This window comes from Myotis davidii, unplaced genomic scaffold, assembly GCF_000327345.1.
Source record: "Myotis davidii unplaced genomic scaffold, ASM32734v1 scaffold227, whole genome shotgun sequence".
NCBI lineage: Eukaryota > Metazoa > Chordata > Mammalia > Chiroptera > Vespertilionidae > Myotis > Myotis davidii.
The window spans coordinates 1,356,230-1,372,498 of record NW_006298519.1 but is presented as its reverse complement, the minus strand read 5'-3'; the positions used below and the strand labels follow the sequence as shown (position 1 = coordinate 1,372,498).

The window sequence follows — 16,269 nt, the reverse complement described above, 5'->3', positions numbered from 1 at the left end:
AGCCCTGGTCAAAACACAACAACAACAAAAACCAGTGAGAGATGATGATGGTTGATGATGGGAGCAGCAGTTTGAATGGAAGAGAAGAAATGGGCTTGAGAGCCATTTCAGGGGTGATGTGGACAGAGTAATGGGTTAGACACTGGTAGTGAGGAAGTGGGGAATGACCAGGTGGGTCTCTGGTTCCCAGCGTTAGAGGCAGAGATGGTTTGGGGAGGAAGACAGTGTATAAGAGCATTGTTCCTGGAACAACATGGGACTACCTGATGCGACAAAATGGTGTAAGTGAGAGGACCCACCAGGCATACATCAGCTTGTGGACTGGTGACAGCTGCAGAGACACCTTGAAGAAACCTGCCTTTGTTGAAGGGAGGGTCCCTCCCAACCTTTATAGTAGGAGAAATAAGTGCCAAAAAATGACAGACACAGAATTATGAAATGCATCTAACAGTCAAGTACTTTCAAGTGTTGGGAAATCAGCAAGCTCTTCAGCACTAGGGAGGTGAAGCCAGTACATGATTAACTTGTGAGGTTACCGCTAGCCTCTGACCATTTGGAAATCAGAGTTACAATGTCTTCCTGTGTGCAAACCAGTGGAGACCATTTCCAAGGGAGAAAACTTTTGCTCTCTGCCCTGAGAACCAGGAACCCTCTCAGGAGTGCCTAAGCATGTTCCAGCTTCTGAGCAGCTATGACCAAACCAGGAAGGGCATCTGCTGGAGGCTAGCTTTGTGTGCCCTTCTGCAGGACTGGGAAGTCCATGGCAATGACCATGACTGAGGGGGAGTCCTTATCTCTTCCAAGGGGAAGAACAGGAGGAGGGTTGAGTGTAGACAATCTGTGATGACATGGATAGGGAAGCATAGTGTTATCAGCTATTGTGTCCCCTCAAGAAGATATGTGGAATTTCTAACTCCCAGCAGTTTAGGATGTGACCTTATTGGAAAATAAGGATTTACAAAGGTAATCAAGCCCGCTGGCATGGCTCAGTAGTTGAGCGTCGACCTACCAACTAGGAGGCATGGTTTGGTTCTGGTCAAGGCTTGATCCCCAGTAGGGGGCATGCAGGAGGCAACCTATCAATGATTCCCTCTCATCATTGATGTTTCTCACTCTCCTTTCCTCTCTGAAATCAATAGAAATATATTAAAAATAAACAAAACAAAAAAACCCCAAAGGTAATCAAATTAATCAATATGACTGGTGTCCTTATATAAAGGGGGAATTTGGACATGGGCCAGACATTGAGGAAGATGATGGGAAGAGGCAGAGAGAAGCCATGGGAAGACGGAGGCAGAGAGTAGAATTATGCTGCCAAGTCAAGGAATGTCTGGGCCACCAGAATCTGGAAGAAACTGGAAGGGTCCTCCCCTATAGGTTTCAGAGGGACTGTGGCCCTGTCAACACCTGGTTTCAGACTTCACACCTGCAGAACTGTGAGATAATGAATGTCTGTTCTTCTAACCACCCAGTGTGTGGTCGTTTGTCATGGCAGTGCTAGGAAAAGATACAAATCACGTGACTCCTTCAGGAATCTGCTTTTATCTTCTTAGCACAATGAATGTTGCCAAATCAATATTAATGTGGAGACCACATGCTCTAAGGGGCTGGCTTGGTGATCAGGTCATTGTTAAAGAGCCTAGTTTCATTGAGTAGATATTAAATGAACAAGGAACCACTCTATCCGACAGTGAAACGCATACCTATGGCTGTCGGGGTGTGTATGCCTCCTGGCCTCCACCCTTGGCCTTGGGGAGTACTGACTGATGCCCAAACTGTGTCTTCCCACTCAGGGGAAGTGAAGATACTGGATCCTCACCGAGTCTGCCTTGCCCTGGTCCTGCTCTCCTGGAAGCCCACTTTCCAGTGAGGAAGCCCTGGTGTTTTACCCAGTTCCATTCCCATCTTGGCCAGCGTCCTTGTGCTCTGGGGTCCAGCCTTAGGTTTTGTCTGGCTTCTCCTCTTCGCTGACCCCTCCCAGGAGCAGGTCCTGCCTCTGATGTGGGTCCTGGGTCTGGGTCGGGTTTCTGAACTGTACTCCCTTGGCCTCACCCTTTGCTGTGCTTTCTGATGCACTTCCGCCCATGGGCCCTCCCTTTGCCCATCTGCCCCTGAAATGGACAGGTTTGCAGAGAAGTCTTTCCGAGCCTCAGACCCATCCTCAGAACCTCCCGCCACAGTCAGCTCCCAAGGACTCCCTTGTGCCCTTGCCCTGTGCTTGGAGCTTTGCTTGGTGTCTGGGTCCTGACCATTCCTGCGCTAGCCCTGGTCATTGTCACAGCACGACTGAGTGTGCGGGGCCCACTCCCAGGCCCAGCAGGCCCCTGACACTCAGTATAGGATTCCAGCGAGCTCTGCTGACCCGTAGTGTTTGCTCATCTATACAAAGCTCTCTCTGTCTCTCAACTCAATCGGCCAAGACCTTAAAATGAGACCTGTCTTAGAGTCCACTGCAGAGCTCAGTATAAATCCTTGCAAATCAGGTTCCCGAGCTCGGCCAAACATCCAGTTGGAAATTCCCCACTCCATCCACTCCAGCAAAATCTCCACAACTTGCACTGCCGCGCTTTAGCCTCAATTCAGCTTCCGTGAGTCAGGTGGGTGGCCACACAGCTACTCAACTGCGGTTTCGACTTCTCTTGATAAAAACATTTGAGGGCCATGCAAAGGCTTATTTGCTCCAAGAACATCAAGTACCAACGGTCTCCCAGCTCCTTTGGGTGCCCTGTGTGGTGGCCCACGCGGGAGGCAGGAGAGAGCTCGGGAAGAAGAAAGGCTGTCACTCTGGCCCGTCCTGGGTTCTCCGCCTGGCTCTGTGCCTTGCTAGCTTGGTCACTTTGGACAAATTGCTTAACTTCTCGGAGCCTCAGTTGTATCACGTATAAAATGGGAACCCTAACAATGCCCACCTGTTTTAAGGAGATATGATGCAATTGTGGACAAAAAATGGTTCTATGGAACGTAGCCTCACAGAGCCACCTGATCCTAAATTCCTAACTGAGCAGGTCATGGAGAAAAACCACTCACCAATCATAGAACTTTCTAGCAAAAGGCTTATCTTTGCCTTAAGCAAGCGCTGTCCATTGTTTCTGTGCATCTAGGTTAACACACGCTTGAAATAAGCATAACCACCCTCAAGAGAGCACATCATCCTGTTAGCATCCTGTAATCTCCTTCCCACCTTGCTTTCCCACCCTCCTGTAATCTTTCTTACATCCCCTCCTTCATTTCAAATGCATAAAAACAGCTGAAAACTGACTTTATGGAGCATTTGAGATCTTGCTCCTCAGCAAATGTTGTCTGTTTGGCTCAGATAAACTCCTGTAAAAATTCTCCTCAGGTTTGGGTGTTTCTTACATTGACACAGTCATAATGAGTGTAAGGAAACTTGAACCAAACTAAATATATTTACTTGGTCATCACGACCTTTTTCTGAGATTTCTTAATCCTGTACACTCCATGTCTATTCTTTGGCCAACTGTTTGACCTTACAAGCCTACAGCAGGCCTGTGGCTCTTTTTAAAAATATATTTTTCATTGATTTCAGAAGGTAGACATGATATGAAGCACTCAGCTTCAAATTCCATGGGTTCAGTTCCTGAATAACAGAGTCCTGGGCTCGCTAGGCCTTCATATACTAGTAATCCTTCCATCCCCAGCTCATGCTCCCTGGGCAGCTCATTCTGCCTCTCTGTGGCCCTGGTCTTGACCCGTCTCATATCAGATTCAGCTGTACAATGGGAGTCCCATGTTGTAAGTTCCGGGGATAGAACACGCGGCCGAAAGGGAAAGACCTAGCTCCCTGCACTGGCTCCCCGGGTCACACTGGGGGAAGCATTGAACCTTAGTGAGCGTTCGGGTCTCCTGTAAAGTGTAGTAGCTGGACATGTCCTACCTCCTTCATTGGGTCTAAAATGGACTATTAAATATTAGAAGTTCTGTGAGGCATTCAGAATGAGTATTGTTTGCTCTCTGCAAATCCAAGGAGTGACCAGAAATCATGAGATGTGTGTGTGTGTGCGTGCGTGCGTGTGTGTGTGTGTGTGTATGTGTGTGTGTGTGTGTGTGTGTGTGTGTGTGTGTGGCTTGTGTGCGCAGAAGAGGCAACACACTTCATAGGTAGCAGGTTCATGATGGGGGCGGGGCAAGGGAAAGCACATAATGTTCTATGTGGATGTGAGGCAGTGAGTCTTATTTTAGCAGATGTGGCAGATCTTTACACACATGTACACAGTGCACAGGGGCGTGGACTGTTGAGAGCAGGGGTATCTCACAAACTCAACAGAGGCAGACCAAGAATGACAGAGAGGGCGGTCCTTGGGGCTGGAAAACACATTTGGGACATTCAACTATCCCACATGCTGAGCAGTATGATGAACGTGTTATATTCAAATAAAGGGGTAGAAAACTTGAAAAATATTCAGTTTTTGCGAAGAAGAGGGACTTCTGCATGAAAATTTAACCATTAAGCTTGTTTGTTTGACATTTTTTATGACAGGTGAACAAAGTCAAGGACTTTTGGGAGGAGGGCCGTGGCTGCCAGGATGTTCCCAGCCCAGAACCCAATGCTGCTGTGACAATTCCCATCGTCACAGCCCCATCGCCATGGTGTGGTGAAGGCAAAGTTGTCTTATGTCTTGGACGTGGAGGGTCAGTTCTCAGCCAAAGTCACCCCATAAGGCAAGCAGATGCTTGGGGCAAGAGTAGAAAATAACACGTGTTTGGGAAATCCCGTGCAGAGTAAAATGAATAAAGCGTGTCCTGCAGACGCGCTTTGTTGCTGTATTCCAGGTTACTACACACTTTCTGGAAAGCGTTTTAGTAATTTTTTCCCCCAAACAGCATCCACAAAGTTGACTTCCTGCTCCATGACCAGCCTTTCTTATTTCCGGCTGCCACATTCTCACTCAAAAAACAGTCTTGCCACCACTGAGAATGGTGCAGCCAATGAGCCAACGTTCCAAAGAGCAGGCTCCCAAAGAGACACTAGAAGCTTGGAGCTGTGGCAGCCACATGCCCGTCTGTGCTCCTGTGGCAGCCACGTGTCTATGTGTAATCCTGTGGTAGCCACGTGCCTTCATGTGCTCCTGTGGCAGCCACGTGCCTGCATGTGCTCCTGTGGCAGCCACGTGTCTGTGTGTGCTCCTGTGGCAGCCACGTGTCTATGTGCAATCCTGTGGTAGCCACGTGCCTGCATGTGCTCCTGTGGCACCCACGTGCCTGCGTGTGCTCCTGTGGCAGCCACGTGTCTGTGTGTGCTCCTGTGGCAGCCACGTGTCTATGTGCAATCCTGTGGTAGCCACGTGCCTGCATGTGCTCCTGTGGCACCCACGTGCCTGCGTGTGCTCCTGTGGCAGCCACGTGCCTGTGTGTGCTCCTGTGGCAGCCATGTGCCTGTGTGTGCTCCTGTGGCAGCCACGTGCCTGTGTGTGCTCCTGTGGCAGCCATGTGCCTGCGTGTGCTCCTGTGGCAACCACGTGCCTGTGTGTGCTCCTGTGGAAGCCACGTGTCTGCGTGTGCTCCTGTGGAAGCCACGTGCCTGGCTGTGCTCCTGTGGCAGCCACGTGCCTGTGTGTGCTTCCCCAGGCAAGTGCTTCCAGGACGACAGCTGTCCCTGGGTGCTTATCTCTGCCATGTGGATGTTGAATAGCTGTGTTGCTTTACAATGTCACCCACACTGGTGTCTTTAAGGCTTATATAATTATGTTTTCTTTCTTTTAATCCATCAAAGTAAACGAGCTATGGGATGTAAGGGACTTTGGTAGGCAGTAAGGTGCTGAAAGGTTGCTGTGAAATAATGACTTGATCTTTAATCGTTCGCTAGAATGAAATGATCAATAGAGCGTCAAGGCCAAAATTTTTAAAAAAAGAGAGGTGAGGCAGGGATTTCAGTTTTTTTCTTTGATGAGAAAGGAAGCAAAATGCAGTCCTTTAGGCACTGATGGAAACTAACATTGTAAGTTCTTAGGAGGGAGCCGTCCCCAAATGACTGTCGTTGCAACCATTGGAAACAGCTATTTTGAGTGAGTTTACCTCTGATCCCTCTCAGGAAATATTAGCTTCGTCTCCACAGGGCACCACAACAGCACCGTCACCACTCGGATGAAATAAACAGACTCAAGACTGTGGATTTGGCTTTACTACATTTGTATTTCCTATTGTTTCACAGATTAGAGTGATTCCACATATTAACAAAGAAAGGTGATGGAGATCATATGCAAACAAGAAATGGTTTGACAAATAGAGATATGGATTTGTAGACCATGAGAGCACATCATTAAAGCTGATACGGGATGCTTCGGCTCAGCGGTGACAGGGTGTACATAGCGGTTAGTGTGAGATTTCCAACTCGCACCCCATAGCAGCTCAACCGTGAAGAACGTGAGTCACTGTTCCGCTAAAGGCAAATCCAAGTTTAAGACCATGTTAAAATCAGAGGAAAGCAAGGACACTTGTGTCACAGTATAGCGATCAGACACAGAGCGATATATGGCAGGAGACCGAGGCACGATCCAGACGCTGGTTAGAGCACACAGCCAGGCCTTGCCAGGTGTGGGACTGTTTGCTTGCAAAATCCGCGTGTGACTTGGGATTTTAATCTTCATAACAGTCCCTTGAATTCCATTAAGTGGTATTTTGGAGTGGGTCCTTTTGGAATCCAGCAGTCTGTTTACCAAAACGTTCTTTTTGTAACTTACAATTCCATGACACCCTACAGAAATAATTCTTCAAAAATAGATCCAAGTTGGCTGTTACCCTGCCTTCCTCTCCTGGCTGCTATTTTACACTCTGGCGGCGCACAAACACAGCTTCCTCTTGTGATCTGGAAGTTTGTTTTTGTAAAAAGTCCCTGGTACAGTCATACTTCCTGCAGTGATTTGTTTTAATACAACATCCTCACTCTTAAGATTTGATTGCAGATGAAAAATATAGTTAAATTACAGTGAATGAAAAACAAAAGCATTTCTTTGAACTCCTCTCCAAACACCTTCTTGGAAGCTCTTTACTTTGTAAACAATATGAAGGACATTTGCAATAGTGGCAATAGTAGTTACAATAAGCCAAAGAGATCACATTTCTTAGCTCAGAGTCAACAACTTCTGACTTTTTTTTAGGAAATAGGTACTCTATAATCAATTGTAATAGCTCCATTGGAGTCTAATTTTGAGGGGCTTCTACCCTTCACTTGAGTATTTTTGGATATCTTAAGGGAATGGGAAGGCTTGATACTAGATAAGATTTGACCTCAGATAAAGATCACAGTGAAGCACTACATCATGAAATGAGAGTTGCTAAGCAACAACCTTGGTGATGGACTTTCAGGGTGACTCCTTCATCTTTGGCTTTGCCCATCCACTGCTGGTCAGGACCACAAAACCCTTGGCCTGATTCTCCAACAGGGGGTTGGGAATGAGGGCTCCGGCACACCACATGGAGGAGGGCTCTGAGCCCAACACTAGAGGCTTCTCCTTGATGGACGGGCTCAAATAGCGGCCTGCTCTATGCTGCACAGACTGTATCAAAGGCCCCCAGTGATTGGTTGACACTTATTTTACTAATTGAGCAAGCCAAGAAAATTTTCTTTTGGAATAGCTGTATGAAAACTGTAGCTTCTAAAGGAAGGGACATTACTTCTTTGCTCTTCTAGAGAAGGACATAGTTTGGGATTCTGTGAATACTTTCTGTGAGGTTGGCAGCCTTAGCAAATAAGTATACAAGACAGACATCCAGTTACATGTGAAGGTTTATTTTCTAACTGCCTATGCAATTTGTAATTTATTGATAAAAATGAAGATAGGACATTTAGAACATCTCAATAAAGTCCATCAGAATGCAGTACAGAATGTGCCCTGCATACACAACAAGCCTGGCATTCCTAATTCTGGGATTATAGTCAGAGTTACATGGCATTTACATACATATATGACATCTTTGGCTTCTATAAGCATGTATCAAAAATGATGTCCTGCCCGGCTAGTGTTGCTCAGTGGTTGAACGTCGACCTATGAACCAGAAGATCACGGTTCAATTCCCAGTCAGGGCCCAGGCCCAGGTTATGGGCTCAATCCCTAGTGTGGGGTGTGCAGGAGGCAACTGATCAATGATTCTCTCTTATCATTGATGTTTCTACCTCTCCGGCCCTCCCACTTCCTCTCTGAAATCAATAAAAATATATTTTAAAAAATGACGTCCTTATCTTACACAATCAATTCTTGTAATTTTATTAGGAATTACCCATCACTTCTAATCAAGAGCTTTTTCTTGGTCATCCATGTTTATACACCAGCAACATAGCAATTGGAAAAAAATATTCCTGTCCCCAGTTTTTGGGCATCTACTGTAAACGTCCAAGGATTATGATTTTGGATTGATTATTTGGAACCCACAGGATTATCTGACTTGATGGAATGGACAGCCAGGATGGAACAGCCAACCCCCACAGATCAAGCTGAGAGGACACCAAGTCCCCCAGGAGACGGACAGAGGATGAGAACGAAGGGAAAGGGAAATGGCTGAAGCTTTATTTCTGCCTCATGCCAGTCAGCATTTAGTGGAAAAACTTTTCGGGGGAAATTGGACTTAATCCGTCAGTGTTTCTGAAAGACTGGGAAAACTGGTCCTCCTGGGAAGCCAGAGGATATAATGACAGTCAGTTGTAATGTAAGATGAGTGGCCTAGCTTTGCCTGCAAAGAAGTTCTAGTCCGCTGGGAGAAGGGCTTATGTGAGAGGTGCTCAGTCAGCCCCTAGCTTTCAATTTTTATACTTTTCTCAGTGCCTTCCTTACTGGAAAAGTGAAGATTTTGTTTTAGATTCTTTAAAAAAATCAGAACAACATAACAACAAGAAAAACAGTTTACTGACAAATACCAATGCCTCAAGAAGGTAACTCTTTTGTTCTTTAAAATCTCAATTAGGTTCTCACATATCATTTCATTGCACATTCTAACTGTGCAGACTCTCGGCTCTGCTCCTAGGCCCTTCAGGCTGAGAACCACCACCCATCACTCACTGCGGCCCCAGGCCAGAGGTTTGGTTGATTGGCAGGTCATTCTGATTAAAGATAAACTGAAACTCACAAAGGGCAACATGTGCGCAGTTAATCCATTAGAAGTGAAATGTTAAGCTTTGGACCTTCAAGTGTACATCTTCCCAGGGGAAGAACATCAGTTGTGCCTAGGACCTACCCAGGGTCAAGTGCGGGAAGTTGGGTGCGCACTCAGAGCTTGGAAACCAAGACTGCAAATGTTGATGCCTCTCACTAAGGAGGCCCGTCCCACGGCGCTATGGTGAGATAACCTGGATTCAAAACTAGTTGTTTCAAAGAAGAGTGGCGATTGAGAGACTGGAAGTCTCCCTTATGTCATGTGATCAAATGTCTTAGACCATGGTGACAAGGTAGTGAATGAAGGCCGAGGATGAGATGATCCTTACTGAGCTACCAGAGCAAAGGCCCTGTGCCTTCTTTGCCTTGCTTTTCTATTTCCTCCTTCCTCCAGGTGATATAAGAGGACTGAGGATCTAAGCAAGGGAGAAAGGATCATCCTGTAATAGAAGCGTCACATGTCTCTACACCTTACTTTACATTTCAGTGATAGCGAAATCACAGTCAATTAAAAATTGAAAATTTAACTCAGTGGGTTGTGTAAATGCATCTAAACATCTGGTCCACTCACTGATGGCATCTCCTCACTTTGAATCAGCTCTTTCAATTTCTGGTCTCCTCTCTGAGCTGTAACATCCCCATGAGTGGGGTAGGGCCCCAACGGCGGTCCACTGTGAGTGCCAATGAATGAAACTTTGCTATGCTTCTCGGACCACTGGCTGCTGGGTACCACGTAAGTATAACACATCTTATTTCTGAAATAAGACATGGATTTGTGATTTCTCTGATGGAACACGGCATTTTTTGAATGGTCTCACTGAGTAGGCCTGGTGCATTGGAAATCCTTCAAAGCGCAAAAGACTTTTTGGGTCAAAAACACTCCATTAGTTTGACTTCTTCTTAGTTGGAGGGCCAAGCATGCATCTCTTTCAGTCAGAAGACTGTTCACATAGAATCAGTTGGCCATCCGAATCCTTTTCTGTTAAAAGGACATTTGAAATCTGGTAACATCAAGAGATGACCACATCACCATTTCACCAACAATCTAAATCCCACCACTTTCCCCATTTCCTCCAAGTCCCAGTGTTCCCCATCTTAGAGAACAAAATTTTAACTGCAAATGTCTTTGCAAATGTTGCATGTCAACATTAGAGTGTTTTGTAGAAAGTAATAATAAATATTACTGGAAAATGCTAAGTTTCAAACCAGCCACGACTTTAGACCTACGTATGAAAAACTACACTGTAATATCACTTATTGACTTCCACGAGTATCCGCTTTTAAGACACTGCATATTTATTTTGCATATAGTGCGAAAGATCAGATGATCAAGTGTTTCACATTTGGCTGAAGTAGATTGCTAAGTGAACATAAAAGAGATTCTTCGATCTTGTGCTACATCATTGTACCATATACAATATAAGCAGGTAAGATTCCTAACCTTGATCACATTCCAAGTGACATTGATGGCAATACTGTGAGAAGAATGTACTTGTGCAACGGAAAATCTGTAAACATGCCCCTGGGATTATTCTTCTGCCAATTAGACCACAATATACAATAAAAAATCACAACTAAAAGGGGTCATATCTAACTACATGTAATGTTTTTAAGATCGAAGACAATCTGCCATAAAATTATAACAGAAACAGAAGAAAACTTCCTGAATAATAAGACAAAAGCTCTTGTGCATTGAGATTGTTCTTTGAACCTTTACGACTTTGCCCCCATTATTCTGGCCCTGCGTTCGATGGGCTGCTCCAGGTCAGTGGCGTCAGGCACATTTTCTGTTAAAGGACATTTGAAATCTGGTAACATCAAGAGAAGACCACATCACCATTTCACCGACAATCTGAATCCCACCACTTTCCCCATTTCCTCCAAGTCCCAGTGCTCCCCATCTTAGAGAACAAAATTTTAACTGCAAATGTCTTTCATTGATAATTTCCACCATCATGCTTCAAGAGCTAGGGTGTGCATCCCTGTGTGTGTGTGTGTGTGCGCGTGCGCACGTGTGTGGTGTATTGCGTGCATGTGTGTACTTAGCGTGAATGAGGCGACCATTACTTGCAAGAGTTTGATTTTGCTCTTGGACTATCAGTGACCCTTCCACTGTGGACAAGGTGTTTTACTAGCTCAGGAAAGAAGTGGCTGAAAGGAAGCTTGGCGCACCATGAAGAACCTAAGGAAGGATAGATCTGGAGGCCACGTGGACAGGGGACCCTCACTGTCCCTCAGCTTCCGAGGTTACTCTGAATGCACTGCCCAGAGAGGAGCTTTTCAAACTCAAGTGTGCGTGAGTCCCATGGGGTGCGGTGACCATACTGACTCTGGTTCTCTAAGTGGGGCAGGGCCTGGGCCTCTATGTGGCTAATGAGTTCTCAAGGGGCTGATGCTGCCAGCCGGGGAGCCACATGTTGAATAGGAAGGGGCTAGTACATTCCAGCAAAAAGTAGTGCGGACAACAGCCTCAGTTCCATCCGTACATGTTTTCACAACTGTTAATTCCTGATGGACCAATTTCACGCTGCACAATTAAATCCACTGGGAAAAGGCAGAAATGGAATTATTATATTTTGTGAGTACAGACTCCCCCTGCTCTATTTGTTGTATTAACAGATAGCCTCCAGAACATATACCATTTTCTTTGCTCGAAAAGAGTTTAAACCATGGTGTGAGTGAACACTGAACCACATTTCAAGGCCACAATGCCTTTGATATTGGATTGCATAAATACCTTATATTACAGCTGATAGCCATATAGAGAAATGCCTTCCCTTCACTCTCAGTATGCTGACTGTCTGTCCATCCTGCAGGACATGTTTGCAATTGCCCTACCAAGTCCTGCCAAATGTAGCCCCATCTTAGAAAATCTGAACTTTAGGAGTTTGCTTCAGACAAAGCATTTAAACAAGGAACCTTCTTGAAGGTGGAGATTCTTGTTGAGCCACCAGATCAAAGGAGAAGATGGATTTCGCACATCTGTGCAGTGTTTCTAGAAATGCATCCACACATTTTTGTTCGAAGGAGCTTGGATGTGGAAATGGCCACAGAGTCAACTGAGGCCAGGGCACCGCCATCAGACATTGCTCTGCTGTAACAGGAGAGTCCGCAGTTCTCTCTCCCGCTGGTCCTCCTGCCGGTACTTCTCCTCCAGTTTCTGCTTCTCCGAATCCGCGCAGTAAAACGTGCAATCAGAACTCTTCCGGATCTGCTCGAACTGACTGAAGTCAGCCACGTACTTGCCGTTCTTGGAGAGAGAAACCACGGGCACGAACTCAAAACCCCAGTAGATCTCCTCTGGGATGTAAGACGTGCGGCTCTGGCAGACGGCGCTGGTGGACTCCACGGTGGCATTGAGGAGCACCACGAGCTCAAAGTCCTTCTCCTTCAGGTTCTGGGGTGTGAGATCTCTCAGGGGGCTGGTCTCATCCAGCACGTGGTAGAAGGTCAAGGGCAAAATGAGGAAGGGGCTCTCGGAAGAGGAGTCCACGTGGAATTTGACGGATGCCTGGTTGAGGAGGATCCGCTCGCCCTCCTTGGTGACGTGGGTCTGCAGGAGCTTGCCAGAGAGCTGGCACTGGATCAGGAGGCTCTTGCGCATGTTGGCCACCTGGATCACCAGGCACAGCTTCCCGTTCTGCTTGGTGATGACCGCGCAGTGGCTGAACTTGATGGTCTCCGCCCGCTTCTTGGGTCTGGCGATTTTGGCCAGGAAGGTGCCCGTGATGAAGATCTCAATCAAGGTGGTGATGACCAGCTGAGCGACCAGCAGGAAGATGGCGTGAGGGCACTCCTCCGTGATGGAGCGGACGCCGTAGCCGATGGTGGTCTGGGACTCCAGGGAGAAGAGAAACGCCCCCGTGAGGGAGTCCACCTTCATGATGCAGGGCGTGTGGTTAGAAATGGGCTCGCCGGGTTCTAGGTCCCCGTGAATGAACGCGATGGCATAGTAGATCACCCCGAAAAGGAACCAGGTCATGACGAACGTGGCCGCGAACAAGGTGAGTTTGTATCTCCACTTCATGTCGATCACGGTCGTCCACAGGTCTTGAAGGTAGAGTAAGTATATGCCATCCACCTTGTCGATTCTCACGTTGCTGTGCCCGCTCTTGGACATGACGCGGGGCCTGTCCGAGTGCCTCACCAGGGGCGCACTGGACATGCTGAGGTGCACTGGGTCCATGCTCAGCCTCTTGGGACCACCTGAGGAAGCGACAAAGAGACACTTTATCACGGTCACAGTGGCAGACTGCCCGGAAGGTGGAACCAGGGTAAACATGTGACATGAGTATGAAAGCATGTGGATGGGCAGAAGGAAGGAGACTTCTGCAGGCAAGACTAACCCACTTGGACTTGAGGAAGGCAGTGGGGGAGGTGAGGAGCCCTGGAGATAAGGAAACCTGAGTTAAAAGCGGACTCTCCCAGTTATCCGCTGTGTGAGCTGGGACAAGCTACTAACCTCTCTGGACCTCAGCTCTCTGATCTGTAAAATGAGAATGAAGCCTAGTCTTTAGGGTTTTGTGATGGTTAAATGAGATAGTGCTATAAAGAACCCAAACTGAGCCCCCCCGGCCGCCCCGTTTAAAATACGATGCTAATTGTTCCTTTGCAATACCATACGTGCATGCATCTACCCCACAGAGTGTTAGGAATGCTTATGTATATCCAGCTACCATAATATCCAATTGTAGAGAATTTAAAAATAAGTTGACTAAGCATAGGGTCAGTATAGATATAACTAAAATTTACCATCCACAGATAGTTCTTGATAAGCGATGGAGAATACGAATACACATTTTTAAAACTTGTAATAAAAATATTTAAAACTTACCCCTTTGCATGATATTCCCTATAATAGCCATTTATTCCCACCCCTTCCCCCCGAGTCTAATGAATACTTTAGAACCCATGACCTCCCCTAGTCTTGATTACATCGGAAAAGACTAAGTTATCACCAACCCCAAACAAACACGTAGTGAATAATTAAGCTTGACAAATAGCTTAATCGATATGCTGGTTAATCTTAGCAGTGCTATCAATATACCGTGTCAGGTACGGCACACACATTCTGCCTTACTTCTTCAGAACTAAGCAGAACCAGCGCAGGGATGCACTTTAAAGAGTTAAAGAACAAGAAAACATGCGCAGGATGGAACCGTGGGGCCAGCAGACCTACCAGGAAGAAAACTGGGCTCCCACGCTGCTGGCTGGTTCACAGACAGGGACACGCTGGGTGTGAGGCCACCAGCATCTTATAGTACCTGCCTGGTGACTGAGGTGAGTCACCCCTACATTCCTTGAAAAGATAATGAGAGTGATTAGGGGGAACTCTACCTGGTCGGCATGTTTATTTTTCCCACCCCAAATGGCATTTTTAAAAAAATTCTAAAAATCCCCGTGATAAAAAGGAACTGGTATGCAGCGGTCTGTGATTCATGCAATAATCTTGCTTTAGAGCAGCAGGAAGGACCTCAATAGGGGGTTTGAAAATAATCCTCCTCAAATCCCTCCAAGGAAAGTGAAACTGTATCCATCCCAGGCGGACACGTGGGGATGCAGGGGACTGCGGGCTCTTAATGTTCCTGTTCCTTTAGCGAGAGGGTGTCATTTACTGAATGTCCCCTGGAATGATCTTTCTTTTTTCTTGGAAAGGAAAGTCATTTTCTCTTTTTTCCATTGCAAAGAAGGGCATGAGCTACTCAGACGTTATTTTACCCACCGAAGTCTATTCCACTTATTGGGGATCCGTTTAAAAGAAACACACAAGGTCTAATGGGCGAGCCTGGGTCTAGGGGCCCGCCAGCCACACGTCTCCGTGGCCACTGGGAATAGGACCAGGGGGAACGTTCAGAATCGAGGCCGTGCTGGGTGCCCAAGTACACAGTCAAGCTCAGAACTCCCGCTTCCCAGAGACAAGTAACTGCATGCACTTAAAAAAAAAAAAACCTGCCCGGGAAAGTGCATGCCATCCCAGACACTGCAATCAAAACGGAGGCTGCAGTTTTGGAGCGTGAGTGATACACAGGGTCCTGCGGGCACAAGCAGCTACTGGAAAAGTTGGCTGGGTGTGTGAAAGCTGTGCTGCAAAGCTCCTGCCTTAACCTCTCCCACAGGGGCAGCGGGCCAGCCTGGGAAGAGCTGCATCTGCTTCCTCCGCCCGCTTCCTGCAGGCCTGGGTCAGCGATCATGACCCCAGCAGCGCCTCCTAGCAGAGCCGGGGAGCGTGGCCTGGGGAGGAAGACCCGGAGCCTCTGGTCTTGGCTTTAGCATCTCTCTGTGGAAAAGAGCAGCTGGTGGACAGCACTCAAAGGGAGGCGCCTTCTGCCTCCCTCGCTGCACCCCCAGCCCCCAGCGCTGCTTGCTGCCTGGTCACTTACTCAGCAGGTCAGAAGCCGTCTTCTTCAAGGCGGGCGCACCGTCCTGGCTCCCCTTCGCCCACCTGGCTACCATGGGGTGCTGCTCCTGCCTGGAAGAGAGAGGGACACGTGGGGTTCACAGGTGTTTACAAAGAAACTGACCCTTAACAACCCCCCTCCCCCCTTCTCCCTCCCCAAGGGCTGGGGCCTAGGATTCATCTCCAACCCCTGGCCGTCTAGCATAGTGCCAGGGCACAGGCTCAGGAGTGTTTAAGGATTAAAGTGCAGCCCCAAGCCCAGCCCTCAGGAGGGCATTCTCACCCTCCGGAGGGAGTTCCACCGTAAAGCCCCCTGGAAAGAGGGTGAACTGGCCCCCATTGAGGCCCACTGTCCACTGGCCCCGCGGGCAGGAGGCAGGAAGGGGAAGTGCGGAGGAAGTAAACACTGCGGACTGAAGGGAAGAGTCTAGAATATTTTTACCGCCTGTGGAAACGCATTCTTATTGTTGAGTCACAGGCCATCAGAGTTGAAAGGACTGTCAAAACCTAGGCATCTGACACCCATTTTGCAAGCGAGGTGGCTGAGACCTGGGAGGTGGGACACACCCGCCTTCCTCACACAGATGGTTCACGGCAGGAACAATGAGGCCAGAGTTCTTAAGCCTCAGCCGCCAGTGTTGAATGTGATCGGTTTCAATTCAACAGGTTCTGTTACCTCCTGCTTTTCTGAAATGCCTCTCCCTGAGCCACACACACACACACACACACACACACACACACACTCGCACACACTTCTTAGCCGTCTTA

At 47.5% G+C, this 16,269-nt stretch overlaps 1 protein-coding gene across 3 annotated transcripts in view; it reads right to left on the bottom strand.

The window, feature by feature from the left end:
* Positions 1-10,238: 10,238 nt before the first annotated feature.
* Positions 10,239-16,269, bottom strand: part of KCNJ15 (potassium voltage-gated channel subfamily J member 15) — a 39,214-nt gene continuing 33,183 nt past the window's right edge. For all 3 annotated transcript variants that reach the window (XM_006774139.2, XM_006774138.2, XM_006774140.2), the window contains 2 exons: positions 15,485-15,573; positions 10,239-13,310 (listed from right to left, as the gene is read on the bottom strand). In XM_006774139.2, the coding sequence (XP_006774202.1) occupies positions 12,184-13,310; positions 15,485-15,557 (1,200 nt within the window). In that variant the 5' untranslated portion in view covers positions 15,558-15,573 and the 3' untranslated portion in view covers positions 10,239-12,183. The remainder of the gene's footprint in view (positions 13,311-15,484; positions 15,574-16,269) is intronic.